The sequence below is a fragment of the Anas platyrhynchos genome, chromosome 7 (assembly GCF_047663525.1).
Source record: "Anas platyrhynchos isolate ZD024472 breed Pekin duck chromosome 7, IASCAAS_PekinDuck_T2T, whole genome shotgun sequence".
NCBI lineage: Eukaryota > Metazoa > Chordata > Aves > Anseriformes > Anatidae > Anas > Anas platyrhynchos.
The window spans coordinates 11,526,424-11,544,837 of NC_092593.1; the positions used below are offsets into that span (position 1 = coordinate 11,526,424).

The 18,414-nt window shown below is 37.7% G+C and overlaps 1 protein-coding gene across 8 annotated transcripts in view; it reads left to right on the forward strand.

The window, feature by feature from the left end:
* THSD7B (thrombospondin type 1 domain containing 7B) overlaps window positions 1-18,414 on the forward strand; it is a 395,835-nt gene that overhangs the window by 131,937 nt on the left and 245,484 nt on the right. For all 8 annotated transcript variants that reach the window (XM_072040738.1, XM_072040735.1, XM_072040736.1 and 5 more), the window contains exons 2-3: window positions 2,693-2,786; window positions 4,453-4,626. In XM_072040738.1, coding sequence (XP_071896839.1) covers window positions 4,488-4,626 — 139 coding nt within the window. In that variant the 5' untranslated portion in view covers window positions 2,693-2,786; window positions 4,453-4,487. The remainder of the gene's footprint in view (window positions 1-2,692; window positions 2,787-4,452; window positions 4,627-18,414) is intronic.

The following is an 18,414-nucleotide window of genomic DNA, read 5'->3' on the forward strand; positions in this document are numbered from 1 at the left end:
GAAGGAGATTAAATATTCTTAACTGCATCTTACAAATAAAGAAGTAGAGGTATAATAATCGAGCTACTGCTCCCTTTTATGCAAAGTCTCTCTCCTGAAATCAATGGGAGAGCTTGCAGAATTAAGTACTAGTGTCAGAGCATGACCTTAGGTGACTTTTCACCTTTTTTTTTTGACAGGTTTCTGACACAGCTGGCCCTAGGAATTAGGGTGCCTGTATTTTAACTAGAAGCCTGTTTTAATCCAGATGTGTCAGCAGAAAAATGTGGTGTTTGTTTTCTGTAGGGTAGTAAAGGCAGTTTAGTGTAAATACATGTTCATCATTAAATAAATAAATAAACAAAGGGCAGCATGCTGCTTTAGGACAGAACAGAGTTATTTTCTTGGGTAACAGCTTTCTTGGAAGGCAAGGCGGATTTTACAGGTATCTGAGGATAAAGAGTATGCTGCAAACATTCAAGTTATCCAGGGATATCACAAGCAATGAGTCTGCTGTGTGAAATAGGCAAAGTTACATAATTACAGCTTAGATTTACATTAAGAAAATTTATTCATGATTAATGATGCCTATCTTTGTGCTAGACATCTGCTAAACGATTTATAGCCAGACATAAGAGCTGCAACCTCTTTTGTTGTTGTTTCTGCTTAGTGCTTGGGATGTCTCTAATTGCGTTGTGTGTTTTAAATGGAGAATGCTACCCAGGTGTCCTTGTAAGCATCCCCTTCTTATCCAAAAAAAAAAATAAAAAAAAAATAGGTTGGATGTACCTGTGATGTGGAAGACCACAACTCCCAGGAAACACGGGGGGAATTTAACTGATGTATGACAAGGCTGAAACCATGCCTTACATTTGGATCAGTTTAGGCTGATCTTTTTTCTAAGTTGACTTATAAATACTGCATAAGCCCACGTTGGAGCAGAGCCAGATTGAATCGTCTTGAACCACTGAAACAACGCAGAGAGCCTGAAGAAATGTCTCGTCCTGTGGAAACTCGCCGAAACAGCGACTGGTCCCTGCTTGACAGCGTGGTGTGTGCAGACTGGGGAGGAAAAATTAGGCCATCAATCTTTTGTCTGTCGGTGCTGGATGCTTCTGAGAACCCCGATGTTTGTGGGATTAGCAGAGAGCCTGTCACTTGGAAACATCTGCCTCACGGTGCTCAGCCGTAGCTCGTGCCTGTCTGAGCAGTGCCTGGAAAACAAGAAAAGTTTTGCAGAGGCTCCTTTCCTCCCCAGCTGAGCAGGGATTAGACCAGGGTGTTTTGCTGATGTGGAAAGGGAAATTAAATTTTGATCATTTTAGAAATAAGATATTTATTTGTGATCTGCGTGTTTGTTTATTTATAGCACTTTGACACTGTTCAAGTGCCTTGTTTTCTGCAGAAATATAGGTTTCTACATGGAAGTCTACAATTTAAACTAGTTTTATTCCATCCTGTCGTTAAGAGAATTAGCAGTGAATAAGAAAATGCAAATGTATTTGCCATAATGACTAGAAAACTTGAATATGTTTTTTTCAAGACTGCCTGTGTATTCCCAGCCATTTTACGTAATGCACTTTACCCTTGTTTTTCTGAACATGATTCCATACAAACCAAACAAAACTAAAGGGATTCTTGTGTTTAATCCTTCAAACAACAGTTTATTATTTAATTTCATGAGAATCCATTAGTGCAGATGATCACTTGGCCAGGGTTGTATGATAAAGGATACTGAGTACATCCAGATAATCGCTTTTGGAAGAGTATGATGAGTTTCTGAGTAAAACACATCATGAACATATTTAAGCAGTTGCATGAATTTAATCATGAGTAGTCTTGGTAAAGTCAATTTTTAAAATGTAAGTTTCATTTTTTTTTTCTTTCTCATTTTTTTCCTCTGTTTGCCAGTTTACAGCTAGCCATGCTGACACATTTGGGAGCTGAGATATACTGTAACTAAATTTGATGTGAAGTGTTGGTGGCCTTCATAATGTAATTTATTCATGTTTCTGTAGATAGCATATGTTGCCTGTGCAATAATTTTTTATCATATCAGGACAGAACAGCTACTGTTCCAAATTGTGTTATACAAACCTAGATATACAGACAAATTTTTATTGTGCTTACTGTGGTGTAAATCAGTGGGCTCTGCTGAGCCCTGCTGGGGTAGGTGAGATTAGAATCAGTCTCGTGGTGTCTAATTTATTTCTGTTTTTTTTTCTGACTTAATGTAATCTCCATTCTTGCTCCATGGGGAGCAGCAGCCAGTTATCTTTGTAGTCTTGTCCAAAGCATGAACATATGTGAAACCCCTCGTTTTGGGCAGGAGTCTGCTGCTCTCAGGGATTTACTGCTGTTTACCGACCCTTTGAATGCTGAGAAGATGGCAGTGTATTTAGAAAGCTGCTGATTAGCTCTACTTGAGCTTCATTAAAAATCTCAGCATCGTTATTAGCTGTTATGGGAAGTTTCTTTGGACATGCCCATTTCATGCCCTGACCTGTTCAGGACATGATTTTTACTGCGTTCTCCAGGAGTTGGAGAGCTGCCCTGCAATTCAGAGGAGTATTGTCTGCCCAGGGCTGGGCATGCTGGCTCCGATTCAGCACATGAAGCTGAGCATCTGAACAATTTCTTTGCTGGTATTGCATTTTGGGGTGCGAACAGTGTTGAAGTCAGTGTCACTTATTCCTTCTCTTTCCCTTGACAGAAAGTTGGTGACTTCATTTTTTGCCCGTCATACATGGTAACTGCAATGCTGAAGACACTGGAGGAGCTGCTCCTCCTCAGCTCTTCTGTGTGAGGTGAGCAGCCATCGAAATGGGCAGAAAGATTACCTGCAGGATGCCTGAAGGCCCCCTTCTCTTTGAAGGACTTCTCTACTCTGTTTGCATTGGGGTAACATCTTTCCTCTGAGGAATGTCTTCTGCATCTCAGTTCTGAAGGATGCTCAAGGTTTCAGAGCTTCGCTTCTGGCCTGTGTGGGATTCCACAGCCAGTGTTCTGAATCAGATGTGAAATGCTAAATTAACCTAGCAGACGTGAGAAATACAATAAGTCTGTTAACATTGCCTGAGTTGCGATATTTGGTCAACTTGATGGGTTTTCAGGCCTTACCGTTTGCTGTTCATCTGAAATGTAAGAATGAACTAACCCAGATAACAGATATAACATTGTATCCTCCACCATAGTTAGTCAATATCTGATTGTATTTAATTGCATGAACTTATCGTGATAGAAACTGTTTCAAAGTAATTTAAATGCAGCTTGAAATTAAGTTTCACCATCTATTCAGTATGTACTATTTTCAGGTTTATCTCCAGTTTCTTATCAAGAACAATGCTGTGTATTATGTATTATGACAATGTTGCATTTCATAAGGTTAGGAATGTAATGGAATTTTCTGGGCTAAACTTCTAATAACTGATAATTTTAATGAAAATCACCAAGATTACGCAAGTGAAGACCAATCTTGAAGACAGGTGTTATCTCTGCTAACTCTAATATGAATGTGGCATTTTTACCTGTAAAAGTAGGATTAAATACTAACATGCAGAAAAATTTTGAGAATTTAAACATAGTATAAATACAAAAGGTATTACACAAGAAAAATTTGATATATAAATTGACATGAGAGACTAGCTATTGTTTAGCGTGGCAAGTACCATGCGCCAGCGTTTTTTGAGAGATCAGAACTTTTTCCATTTGAATGTGGATGGATTCAAAATATCTTCAAACCATGTAAAACAAACGACAAAAATAGCCCTGCATAAATAAGTGCCTAGTTAGTCTATTTGTAGGATGAGAGAAATAGTGATTTAAATTTCCACGTTGAATCAGGAGTTTCAATATTTGGTTTTGTTGCGCCTTTCTTATTCTCTCGTGTTTTGGAGCTTTTCTGGTGTATGTGAACAATTTCAATGTTCACTGAAGCAGGCATCAAGAGGTTGGGCTCGTGCTTTATGCAGGAGACCCTGATACTCTGCCACAGAAACATTCTTGCTTCCGATGTTGCGCAGTGATTATTTTAATGAGCTGTATGATATGAAAGTGCTCCAGCTATACTGGACTCGATACATTCCTTTCTCACTCACCATGTGGCTCTGCTATTCATCTGAAGTGGTGGAGAGCTTCATTAAAATCTCTTAGCCAGTGAGACCTCTCCAGAGTAACCGGCTGTTGCTCTGGACCTCAAAGATCAGGGTCGTAAATGCAAGTCCCAAACTCCAAAGAAATCCCTGAGTTATCTCTAGTTTTCCCTTCCAGGCTGGTTCATCACTAATGAGCAGTGCCTTGCTTCCCTGCCTTTCCTGGGGTATTTCTCGTGTTGCCTTTGTGTATCTTATATTCATGCATGGAATGGTTAAAAGACAAAAGAAGGGCCATTTATTTGCATTGGGAGGTTGTTAAGAGCTTTGTTAAGAACATTTAGTGACTTCTTTCTTTTTTTAAAATTTTGGTTAATTCTAGGACTGAAGAAGACCAGAAACGGAATTATCTGAATTATGCTTCTACAACAGAACTGGGTTTCTCCTCAATGGGCATGGCAGAGCCTGGGGAAGTCCTTCCTTCTATTTGTTTTCTTAATGTTGCAAACAGCTGACTTGGAAGCCAGGAGAGGTCATCAGTTTGTCTGGAAAACAGGTAGGAAAGAGATATATCAGCTATCTACTAGATATTTCCTGAGGTTGAGAATGGAGTGCTCTTCATTCTGTTATAGCTCAGTAAGAAATTTAAAAAGCCTGATAATGCCTTCTATTCTATTTTTTTTTTTTTTAACTAAAAAATGGGGATTTCATCTCTACTTCAAAATAGCAATTCATTGAGGTATGCACCAGAGTGGCTCTAGAATATAACTCTGGATTCCTTAATGTTTTTAATCTAAGAGTAGGATTTTTGCTAGATTCTGATAGCATCATTTGAATGTTGCTTCATTAGTATGCAATACTTTTCTTTGCTCCATTGAATGAAGAGGGTACACCGGTGTCTTTCAGAATGGACAGTCACAAGTCCATACTCTTGGTTCATCTATTCCTAACTAATATTTTGTTGGTACATGTAGTGAATTATCTTTATTCATCAGGCAGATTGCATACATGCAGTATTGGAATGTTCAAAACTGAGGACATGTTTGCAAAGTTTTCTGAACACATGTTGACAACACTGCAATTGAGTTACAGGGAGGAGGTAAATGGTACAACATAAATGCACAAAACCAAGCATGACACATTGGATGTTTATTTTGTAGCACAACACAACAGCAAATACTGTTCAATGAAATGGAAAGATTGGCAAATTCAAGGAATTCAAGTAAAAGAAAATACTCCATGAGAAATATGCAACTGAACTAGGGGTTTCATTGCCCAGGATACCTTTGAGATTTGGCCTTTTATGACTGAGCAACAGAGCAGTTAAACTTCATGGAAAAATGATTTTCCCCTTGTTACTCTTTAACCCAGCAGGCAGCTAAGCACCACACGGCCGTTCGCTCATTCCTGCTCTTCAGTGGGATAGGGGAGAGAATTGGGGGGAAAAAAAGAATTAAAAAGTCATGGGTTGAGATAAAAGCAGTTGTGGGACATCCCTTTGGGCAGCCTGGGTCAGCTGTCTTGGCTGTGTCCCCTCCCAGCCCCTGGGGCACCCCCAGCCCCTGGCTGGCAGGGCAGCACGAGAAGCTGAGCAGTCCTTGGCTCTAGGTGAGCCCTGCTCTGCAGCAGCTGAAACATTATGCTCATTCCAAATCCAAAGCATAGCACTGCAGCAGCTTTTAGGAGGAAAATTAAGTCTATCCCAGCTGAAACCAGGGCACTTATATACATACATACATACATATATATATATATATATATTTTTTTTTTTTTTTTTAGAGAGGTTCGTCCTTTCTTGGAGCAGTTCTGTCTTCCTCCAGTTCACTGTTATAGATGTGATTTCCGAACAAGCTTTGAAAGCCAGAATTGTTAAGACAAATTGTGCCCTTCAGTGCAGTTCTACTTCTCTTAAGTTCTGAGGTGTATTGTGCCATGGCAAACAAAGACTTTCTTTCCCCAGTTAAATTTGCATCTCTTTATATTGGTGAACAATTTGTTTAATTTTCTTATTATTTTGTTGAAAATTAGTTTAAAAGTTAAATAAGTCCCATACTAAAACATTCATTTCTAGTTTGAAATGAATGATATGTTTACACCAAACGCTTCTTTTGTTAATGAAACAGTGTTATATATGAAGCCCCTAAACTAACTCTGCAGCAGTAGTGAAGAATCAGCTTTTCTAAACTGTGAAACTATTTTTTACAGTTATTCTAGGTAATAACAAAACTGGCTGAGATTTTTCTCAACAGTTTGAACAGTTACTCGTTTGGGGAAGATCTTGGTAAAATGGAGCTAGGTGTCCTATAGTCAGGGCGGAAGAAATAATGGCATTATTTTGATAATTTTACTGTATGTAGTGCAAATTTCATTTCTGTGGCATCTGGGAACACGCATATCAAAAGAAAATGCAGTGACCTTCAAATTAATTTCAAAAATTGTAAATAGTCCGACATTGGAGTGGCATACATGGCTTGGTTTTGTATGTTGTTCCTTTGTGATTAACAGTAGCTAAAAAAAAAAGAACAATGAAGGTGTATTTTTCTTTCAAAAGATTGCAGAGATAAGTTTTGGGGAGATGGGGATAGTAACTTTAATGGAAACAGGTGGACCCAGGTAGTTAAAGGGGTTAACACAACCTCTTGTGGCACGATATTAATAATAAAACAGCCTTGTGATTTACAGCATGGCCTAATGAGCTCTGTAGTATAGGTAACAGGAAAAAATCACCCTGTATTTTGAGGACTTGTGTGCCCAATTGAGAGGGGAAAAAAGAAGTAAAAAGCACAGCACAAGGAACCTAAAATTAAGTAATTTTAATGTCAAAACCGAGCAGATTCTTTCCGATAGAAAGCAAACCTGCAGTTGCTTTTTTTTTTTTTTTCTAATGAAAGGTTCTAATGAGCAATCCCTAATGAGAAAGGTGGTGATCTGTTTTGTTTTTAAATCCTGAGTTGTCTTTTGCAAGCATGGCGAGTTACATGCTGTAGAGGAATTCAACACCTTATTGAAATGCCATGCTTTATAATTAAATAAAAGCATGTTAGTGAAAGCTTTGGCTTGAGGAATATGAATTTATATGTGCTATATTAAAAACAAAAACAAATAAAAAGGCAGTGCATCAGCACTGAAGCTCATAAAGCAGGCCTTTTTTTCCACAAATCCTTGGCTGTATCTAATAAAGGCTCATACATATTCATGCTTGGCTTGACGGACTTGTTACAGCAATTGTACCAAAATCACTGCATCTACAAAAAACAAAAACAAAGACCCAGGCTCAGTCTTTCTAAAGTTCAAGAACTTGGCAGTGTGAGATAGTTTATACATACTCTTCTCTCTTGTGTTTTACTTGTTTGTGGCCTGCCTTAAAACAATTTATTTTTAGCTCTTGTTTTATAGAGATGATATAGTAATATCTAAATATCTTTACACTGTATCTTTTGGTTTCCAGACATTACTTGTCAGATACTTATTTTGTGACCACCAGCCTAACCATGAAAGCAATAATTATACCAATTAAATTACTCAACAACCTTAAAGAGCTGAATAATTTTCCAACACTTGGTAACTAACAAAGCAATTTTAGTGATATAATCTGGAGAAGACTTAATTGGATTTAAACCCTTGTAAATTAATATTGTTTAATGCAATACCTAATTAAAAATTTGCATATTTCACCACGTTAATTTTTATTCAACTCTTGAATGTTCCTAAAAATGCCTAGAATTGGTGTAACGTAAATATGTTTGTCTTGGTGGTGAATGAAGCTTTTAAAACTCTAAATGGAATATTGACATATATGTGAATCCACAATATGATTTTATTTTTATTTTTTTTTAATTTTGAGGAAATCTATACAAATGAGCTCTAAAATTTAAATTAAGTCTAAAATACTTGAGGTGCCTGACACTCAAGGAGCTGATAATTAGGATTACAAAATGCTGAAAATACAGCCAGTTGCAGAGATGCCTGCCGTTACTACATTGGCAAGTTGCAGGCTCACCATCACTAATGATGACTTCAGTTCCTCCATAAACTTACACATCAGTAACAGTGCATTGATTATTTTCCCTGAAATATGAACAGAAATGAAAGGGATAAAGGCATATGCCATAGAAGTGGTTAATGGAGCTAAAGCAGTGACGTGCCCTTTTAAATAAAGGGAACACTTGAAAATATGTTTTTGTAGGATGAAACTGTTTTGATTTTTAGGAAAAAGTTCTCTGATTTTGCTAAAATACTATTTAGCATGGAAATAATACTCTATATACTATGAAAGGGGGAAGAGGAATATTAGAAACCCAGATGTGGCATCCCAGTGACTTCCTCAGCAATAATTCTCTCCACAAAATGAATCACGGTGGGGATTTAGCCCAGCAGGGACATGCTCCCTGTTATGAATGGAAGAGCACTGATAGCGAGATACCAGCCTGGCAAATGAATATGTAATACAGCTGATCATAGCGGAGAGATTTTACCTGAGGAAGAAACCATTAATCTTTCGGTGATGTGGGCTTCTGGGAGATAGGTGTGGTGAGCTCTAAGTTGTATTGCCCCAGGTGAGCACAGGAAACTTTCTTTGGTTGAGAGTTATTACCCGTATTTGAAAGTGATTCCTAAAATAGGGCTAGCAAATGATTTTGATCATTAGACTTTCTTCTGAGACAATCTATAATGGAAAAGATGTGAAATGAACTTTTCAGAGAATGTTCTAATGTGGAGGAACCTTTGAACTACTAGTGAATGTGGGTGAACCAGTGAGGACCAAGATGAAAAAGATCTTTTCTTGTCTGTTCTCAGATAATGCTGCCATGAAATACCCTTTCCCAAGGTCTTAATTTCAGGAATGCCAAGTGCTGGTTTGGAAGTGTCTTTGACCTTGTGTGTTAAAAGACAAACTTATACCTACATGCAACAAATGTTAAAAGGAGCCCAGATCTTCAAAGGGCAGTGGGTCTCCAAGCTACTGAAAAGATATTTGAAGATAGCACTGCAACAAATCCTACTTCTTTTCCAGTGGAAAAATTAAAGTGGAAATTTAGCCTCCATGTGACCAAATTTTGAATGATTCTAAACTTCTTCAGTATCCTAACAGTTTAGGACAGCAGTGGTTCTTTTTGTTTATGGGTTGCAATCTTGTCATATCAACTATTTATAAGTTTTTTAAAAAAATAATTTATTAACTGCCATTCTAAAACTAGTCTGATTGTTGCCATAAAGTGGACAGTTAAAAAGTTGCCCTAGACTCATAAGCTTTCATAATTTTACCTTTAAACGTTGTCCTCAGAATTGTATCGAATCTCAGATGAGATTTTCCCCATTGATGTTTTACAATTTTAATTAGAAGTGTCTGGCTTAATACATCTCAGAATCAAATAGATGCTACTGGTTTTGAACACTTTGTAATGAACAGTTCAATTTGAAGTAGTTTAGTTTTTAATCTTGTAGTATATTTTCATTAAATAGCCATTTAAAAAGTACTTTAAATATATAAAAATCAACACAATAATTTGAAAACAGTTCATTGGTCTAAAACGCTTCATCGCAAAGAACGTACTTTAGTGGACAATATAAATTTTATTTCTGCAGAATGTTTTTGAATCAATGATATTTAGAACTTTAACAAAGTTGTTTTGCAAAATTTCACTTGCAGCAAAATTTAATATGCTGGCTGATCTCAGTCACTGATACTTGAGAAGATTTAAGGGTGGCCTCAAAGCTAATATTGTATTTCCATGAAATGGAGTGCAATATTTTCATATTGCTAAATATTTGGATTTATGTCCTCATTATTCCATACCCTTTCCTGTACACATTTTCATCTCTCTCCTCCATGCACTTCTAAATTTTATTACATTCTGTTCTGCTGCTGCACCTCATGCTTATTTCAATTCTTCCAGCATGGTGTCTTCATCTGGTATCATTTCTTCAGCAGTTAAATCCAACTAGTCTTGGAATTGTGGAGGCGCATCTTCTGGGCTTACTTTATTAAACCTTTGCAAAGATGGCACAAATATTTATGTGGGTGACACATTTCAATATTGCTGGAGACCTTGTGTCCTCAGGCAATAAATACTGGTGAATTTGTCAGGGAACTGGACATATGTACCCAAGAGGAGCCCAATTGCTTCTGAAGAGCCTCTCCTGCACTGGAAGCTCATCTTGGACAAGTGTGCCACAGCAGCCCACTGCATATTCACCTACATCCTGCCACTGTAGCTTCTGGGGGCACGGATGTGGGTCTGGATTTATCCTTAACCCCCAGGACTGGAAGCTCAGCGTATGTATGTGATGTGGCTGACGAACAGCCTGTTAGTGCAGGGAATGCACTGAGCATCAGCGATGTCTGAGCTGTTAAAGGGGAGTGGGAAGCATAGTTAGAGCAGTAGAGGTGCTTAAACTGGTGCCTTTCTTCCTAGCCTGTAAAACTTAGTGTGTTGTTATTAGCTCTAGTTTCCTGTAGGGACTCAGACACTAACAAAACATTCTTCTTGGTGGCACTATTTAGCAAAAGAATCACTGGCCTATGTACTTCTAGAAAAAGCGTACTAGTGCAAGCAATGAGAAACATGGAGCATCAGTGAAATTAAAAAGTCAAGCCAAGGAGGAATTAAACTGAAACGTATGTTAAAAATAACATTTTCTACAGCTTTTCTCCAAGAGCATAGTACTAGCTCCTCAGCAGAAAGGAGCACAGTGCAGCAGCATGGCTGGTAGGCTGTGCTTGCTGAGTTCAGATGTAAGCTTTTACAGCATGTGCCTGGTAATTTTGTTATTGTTGGGCTCACAGAACTATTTCAATAGTTCCCTTACACGAAGACTATGTGCTTTAACAAATATCTTTGTCTAACCAAAATCAAATGTTCAGTAGGTGGTGGTTTAAACTAGATTACACAGGAGATTCACACTAATCTTTAAATGTCCCTCTTCCCTCCCTGAGAATAATAGTTTTTGAGAATAAGGTGTTTTTCTTTTTTTTCTTTTTTTTTTTTTTCTTATTTGTTGGTATTGGGAAAAGTATAAGTTAGGCATCTTATCCTTTTCTTTACTGAGTAGTTACTATGGGAACAGAGCTGTGGGTCACAGGGGAAAATCTGCAAAAGTGGTTTCTTTTAAATTGTTCATTTAAAAGAAAAAGGATAGCTTATTATTGGAATTGTAGTACTTTTCATTCAACTTTGTTGGATTGTATTGTTGTACATATTTCACTCACAAAAGAAGCACAGTGAGTGGCAAGAAAAACAGATGGGGATGTTTTTGTACTTCTTCCTTGGGGTTAATATTTTTTTAATTGAATGCAGCTGTTGGAAAGATTTCTGTTGTTACATATAGATGGAACATTAAAAATGGATGCTCAAGTTTTCAGCCTGTTTCAGTAGGGTACTAGATTTAATTATTCTACTGCCCTTTTTCAGAACCCCATGGTGTTTTTTAAATTATTATTATTATTATTATTTATTTTGAATAATTATATCTTGAGCCAGAATAAGAGCTTCATGATTTCAGTATATAAGGATAATCACTTCCTCATTTAGCTATTACCTAGAGCAGAAGTATTGTGGGTGAACATGAACGAAATTGTACTATAAAACTCTAAGGTCTCTACTAGAGATCCCTAAGTAGATAATACAGCTGAGTATTTCTAGGGCCACAAGTTTTAGGTAGTCTACCCACTGGTACCTGTATTTCCCTATATTTTTTTTCCTGATACATATGGGAATAGTCCTGCTGTCATCAATATTGTCTTTTTTTTTTTTTTTTTTTTTTCCAATTCTTCTCTCTTTGAAAAATGTGAGTAGCATAAGCCAGGAAAATGAAATGGAGAAGTTAGAAGGGTTGAGGGATATCTCATGGTAATCCAGACTATTGACATAGGGCTCGCATGGCTTATTTTAATCACCTTCAGCTGGTTGATAGATATGATGAAATGCCTGCTTAATAGAATCTCAAATATATTGGCTTCAGCTTGTGCAGAAAATGTCCGATGAGATCAGTAGGAGCATGGTGTGTGAGTCCAGAGGCAGTATCTGGTCCTTACTGTTGATTACCCTGTCTGGTGTCTACCACTTTGTAGACTTCTACAGTTTCTTCTTCTAGAGACCTTTTGAAGTTTATGGTTAACTGCATCTCCACGTCATTTTTGAGTATAACAGTGATTTAGGATTATGGAGCTAAATTTGGAAAAGCACGTTAAAACCTCATTATAGTAGTTCTAAATATATTGGTTGTGTGTGCTGGGGGATACATTGTAGGCAGTTGCTGTAGTATATCCTGCTTTTGTGTGGCGTGTCCTGGAAGGCTAGCCATGAAAAATCACTTTTCAAATTAGAACTTAATAAAAACTTTCCTGCTCTGAACACTAAGCCCTACTCCCCGTGCGATTAGTGGTTTCATTTCTTTCTCAGCAGTTGGGTAATGATTATGGCTCCAGATGCTGCAGGAGTGATAAAGAGATTGATTAATTTCACTTGAAAGGGCATATGTTCAAAGAGGAGCCAGTCGAACGCCTTGAACGCCAAGCCCACGTTGCTACCGCTTGCACGACTTGGTACCCAGCTGTTCCCGAGGAAAGTACCAGTAAACCTACGTTATTTATCTAGCCAATATATTTGCTGCTTGGTTTTGCCCACTCAGTGATGTATTTTTTTTTCTTGTGTTCCACAGTCTCTTGCTTTAAAAGCTTTTTGTGTCTCTCTATAAAGCAGAGCCATAAAACTTCTAGTGGAAGACTGAGAAGGGGCTGATGTCAGCACAGCACACAACAGCACACAAGTTCAGCGTTGTGCTTATCCATTCGACAGAATGAAGTGGTAATGAAACGATTCATTTCCCTGGCATAATCAACAGCAAGTTTAAAAAATCTTCCAAAACCTTATTTGCAATAATAGCTCACACCATAAGACTTTCTGAATAATACTGACATTTAAAGAATTAAATTTTCACTCTTATTTTTTTTTTTTTTTAAATTAACATGTAAGGTAGATACTTCAGTAAGTCTTTATTGGGTCTTTATTGACCTATGGAATAGGTCAATGCAAGCATAAAATATGGCTGATGGTGCTAGCCATGTGATTAAATACAGGGCCACAGGATATCTGATATTTCTTGTGTTATCATTTGAACTTTTTCACTGATTTATGTCCTTTGGGGTTTATTCTGTCACCCAAGATCCTAAGACCTTCAAATATCAATAGTTTAAAAATAACCTCCGATGTGTGAAGCATGTTTTACTTTTCTACAGTGTGACATTTATAACCATAAACTTCACAAGTTTGAAGCTGTGGAAGGCAAAAATAAACTCTGTACATCTTTAAGATCTTTTGACCCATTAGTTAAATTGCTTTATACCACCCAGTTGCTTTTAAGCAGAATAAGCACTTGTTTCTAGCCATTGAAAATCTTATCAAGCTACATAGCTTCAAGGTGCAATAAAAATGAGTTAAAATTAAATGTTTGCAGCTCTGTGTTAAATGTCTACATGGTATGAGAAGAATACGCAACTTGAACTTACAATATTTTTGGTTCAGCTAATCCAGCACATCTGCTTTTTAGCTGGCATTAGGTACTTTGTAGCTCAAGTATAATAGTATCTTAGCATAAATCATTGTGAATGTAGAAAATTTTGATTTTGCAGACACATATTCCTAAGTTCAGCTTTATTCTCTGCTGACAGGGAGCTCACAGGGTGTAAAGTTGTATCTGTGCCAAACAGGTAGCTGACGTATTTGTTTTAAAGTTGTAGTAGTCTGATAACAAGGGTTTATCCAAAATTTAACTCTTACTGATCACGCTTTCCTGTTAAGGAAGTATAAACCCTCCTTCTGCACTCCTCTGCAAGGTGTTAAGGAAACCTTACTTTTAGAATTTGCTCCAAAAACGAAATAGTGAGGGGAAAAAAAAAAAAAGAAGAAAAAGCTAAGTATATCCTTGTACACATAGCACTGAAATGAAAGTTACAGGGCACGTCTGAGTGTTAAGTGTATTGCTTATGTGTTAGTGCCTACGTGTGTATATATTTAAGCATTATTTTTTGTGTGTATTTAGAGGCCCACTGTGTATAATCGTGTTGCCATATAAGCAAGGACACTGTTATAGAGGCAGAAATAGAAACTTAGCTGCAGTGTTTTGAAAAGACTGAAGGAGGATGAAATGAGAGACAGGGAAGTCAACGTAAATGATGACAGTAATGTTATTGTGCCCTAAGGGTCTTGCAAAGTACCGTACTTAAAACCAATTTTTGCTTTGTAGATAAGTGAGCGTGTCTTGTTTAAGTCAATATACGTGTGCAATTGGTGATAAAGCTTGGTATTACATGCCTTCTTTGATATTTTTCATACTTACGCTTTAAAGGTAACGTTATACTTATGTTCAGAATGCTGTAAAGTATTCTATGCTTTTTGTTATGAGCTTTCAAACATGGTTCATGGTTTAGTAGTAGGAGTTGAGACAGCCCAAAACTTTCACTCAACTTGGGTATTTATTGATGGCTAATTGACTGCTGACCTTTGCTAGGATTCTCTTCAAAAAAGCAGTAAGTGTGAGTGACACCAGGGGGTAACAACTCAGGTTGAAAAGCAGGTGAGAAAATGTAATTCTGTAAGTTACGTTTAAATATTGGGACTGTTGTGGGAATAAAAGTGAAGCTGAAAGTCAACAATAAAAATTCTTTTTTTGCCCTCAGATACTTAAAATTCTTTATGTATTTGGATTTTTTAAGTGTTTCTTACTCTTCTTCACTGTGATTTACTTGTCCTTGATTGATTTTTTTTTTTTTTTTTTTAATGGATAAGCCAGCTTTCAGAGTCCTCACATTGATTTAATTATTATAGCACACAGGGCCCCAAATCAGATTTAAGGCATTTTGATACAGTTTATGGAATAAACCAGTGAACAGGTGCAGAGGATGCAAAGCTGCTGGTACTCAAATCTACTAGATTATTCTGCAGGCAGAAGATTCCCCATAGACCTTAACTGAAAGGTCAGGAGCTAACCTTAGTATATGCTGTTTAGTATAATATCTTTGTCCTAAATATATTGAAACTACGTGTTTGTGTCTCTCAGTGTATTGAGAACTAAAGAAATTGTAAACTCATGGTGTTCTGAATATATTACCAAATAAAGCTATGCAGCATTCAATAAAGCAATTACATGAGAAGCATTACAGTCAACTTCAATTCCAATATTAGCAGTAATAATCGATCATTTTCAATCCCAGGCATAGTCTAATCACTTTTTGTCGTTGCTTTCAAAGGTTACATTACTCAGTTATCTTGCAACTGAGCAACCTTTTCATGTTTGTGTCATGTAGGATTTTATAAATGCTCTTTCTTTTAATCTCAATATTTTGGCATTGGCTGTTTTGCAATACTTTAAAAATTTCCTTAACTTTTTCTCATCCCATTGTTACTTCTTACAGATCTTAGATCTCCTACTCCAAAAATATTTGATTGTCTCAATCAACAGATGCTTTTTTTTTTTTTTTTCCCCTTCTTTTCAGTATCCCTATAAAACCTCCTTTTTCACAGAATCACAGAATGGTTAAGGTTGGAAGGAATCTCTGGAGACCATCTGCTCTGACCTCCATACTCAAGCAAGGCCACCCAGAGCTACTTGCTCAGGATGCTCTCAAGGTGGCTTTTGAAAATCTCCATGGATAGAGATTCTGCAACTTCTCTAGGCAACCTGGCAAACCATTTTTTTTCCTTGTGCACGTTACTGCTTTTCTTTATCATGGAATATGCATTCTACATACCTAATTCCATTTAACGTCACCTACAGCTTGTTTGCGTGCTGAAGAGTTTTCCTTCCTTTGGTACACTTCAGAACATGCGCCTGACCTTCTTGCATGCTTACTCTTCAGTTTGATCCCCTTGACCAAGAAAGGTTTCTCTCCTCTGCCTTGGTCTCAGCTGTGTGGGCTGTGCACTGCTGACTTCTATTAGATACTATTGCTGGTGGATATTAACCAATAGGAGCTAGTTAAGCCTCTCTGATTCCTTTCTTAATCAAGTAATGTGGGTAATGGTTAAGGATCTGTTCAGATGATTGAATTAACTCCATTAGATTAGTGAGTGACTTTAACAAAAAAAAAAAAAAAAAAAAAAAAAAGACAGGGCAAGATGGATAAAGGAAGATTTCCATTAAGGTTTCTTCCTGCTTCTCCTTGAGAGGTGAAACAACACCCTAGGTAGGTTGTTGATAAAATGAAAGACTTGATTCAGATTTTCTACTAAAAGTGTAAATTTTGTAGGGGCTCATTTTAGGCAAAATCCTAGATACTTTGGGAAAGATTCTTGTTTCCAGGTCTTCCAGAACCAATTCTAACCAATCCTATATGGTTGTGGTTGGTGCCATTTAGATAGTATTTCACGTTGTGATTAATGTTGACTTTTAATCCTAACCTGCTTTACAGTTTGTTGGATTACTGTATCTTGGATGCTCCCCACTGGCCCATAAATTTGCTTCCTTCATTGACTAGCAAAATTAACATATTATGCATGAATGAGAATTAAGATGTCTATGACACTTAGCTTATTCTCATGTAAATAGAATAGCTGGGAAATTTTTTGAAGTATAATTCAGGAGTACAAGTAAGAAATGACACGCTATTGATTAAGAGTAAATTAAAGGATACTTGTTTCATTTGGTCTTTACCTGGCAGTTTTGCCAATACCATCAATTTATTGCTGATGGATTGTTTTTAATGCTGTTTCTTCATGCCTGGCTTGAATATGCATTTTAGTGCACGTAATGGACCCGGTATCCTATGGACATATGCAAGTATGTTCTGGTCTGCTTGTCTCAGGGTAGCTGTTAATGGGTGGTGGGTCCATATATCTGAATGAATTTTGGTTGTGGTGGTGTTTTCTGTTTTTACCTTCGTATCAACATAAATATATTCAATCTGACTTCTGTCATCCTGATGCAATGCCAGCTGCACTGAGGTGACGTAGGCTGTAGGGTGTTATATGGGACTGGTGACTGTTAATATCATAAATAATTCTAGACCTGTCTTTAAGAAAAACAAAATATTAGATTGGTAAATGCCATATTTAAAATTTCATAACTTTCTCATAAAACCCTTTTAGTGTCTATCTGGAGGCTCTATTGATAAACTTTCCCTTAAGCATACATACAAATTAAATGTGGGAACGTGCAACTAAAAGAAATTGCTCCAAGGCAATGATTCACAAGGATGAAAAATCAATAAGAGTTTCATTAAGGAAGGAAGGAAAGTTTAGACAGGCTCTTTGCTTTTCTTTTCTATGGAAAGTAGAAGGAGAAATCATTGATCACTTTATTCAGCTTTCTTCTTAGTCATAATGTTGATGCAAGTATTCTGAAGCATGAATGTGGCTGGGTGAAAGAATCTCACATCTGTAAGCTCTTCTACTACGTCCCCAGTGGAGCTTTCCAAGTTCTTCTCCTTCAGGTCTTCCTTTTCACTTGTGTGAGCAGCACCTGCTCAGAGCTTGGTTAAACATGGCTGTATTTGAGCAGCAAGGTGCTGTGTGAATGTACAAAACAGCAGCAGCTCTGAACTGGCTCCTCTTATGTAGCTGTGTAGGGCACCTTTCTATATTCCACTTCAAGGTGCAAGGAGCCATCTCAATGCACCACAGGTGTGTCTGTAACCATGCTACTTATGCTACTGGGCTTGCCCTGAGTTTTTCAGGGGACAGGTTTTCTTGTAATGAAAGGCTGAAAATGCAACATGCAAAAAGAAGCCCCAGAGAATCAAGTCCCTTGAGAACCACCAAACCGCTGCCGAGAGGAGCTGTGCCCACTTGGGGGGAGAGGTGTCCAACCCCTGCTGTACCCTTGTTCACCAGTGGGTGATTTGGTTCTGATAGCTGATGTGATGGAAAATGGAAATATATCTATAAAGGTTTTCTCTTGAAGCAGCTTGCTGAGAGGTGACACGTCCTGCAGCAGGTCTGGTGGGAAGGAGTAATGGGAGGGCAGGAGGAAACTGCAGTGAATCCCTGTGGGGCTGGTGGGTGGTGGGGAGGACACGAGCCTGTGTGGGTGGTGAGCCTTTGTGTGGACCTTGACGTGGGCATCTGCTTCCTCCGTGTGGGGCTCCTGTCTGCTCAGCAGGCCGTGTTTGTGGAAGCTGGGCTTCTATAGCAACCGTATTTCCCTGCCATCTCTCTCTCTCTCTTTTATTTTTTCACTTCTGCTATTAAAACTTGGTGATGACACATGTCAACAATCTTGTGGTGACACTCGGCAGTTATGCATCTGTTTGTTTTCATTAAATACTGTTTTTCGAAAAGTTTTAGTGGCTACCCGATTAAAGCGCACTCAGACTAGGCAGAAGTGCTCTCAGCCAAGAGCAAATTTA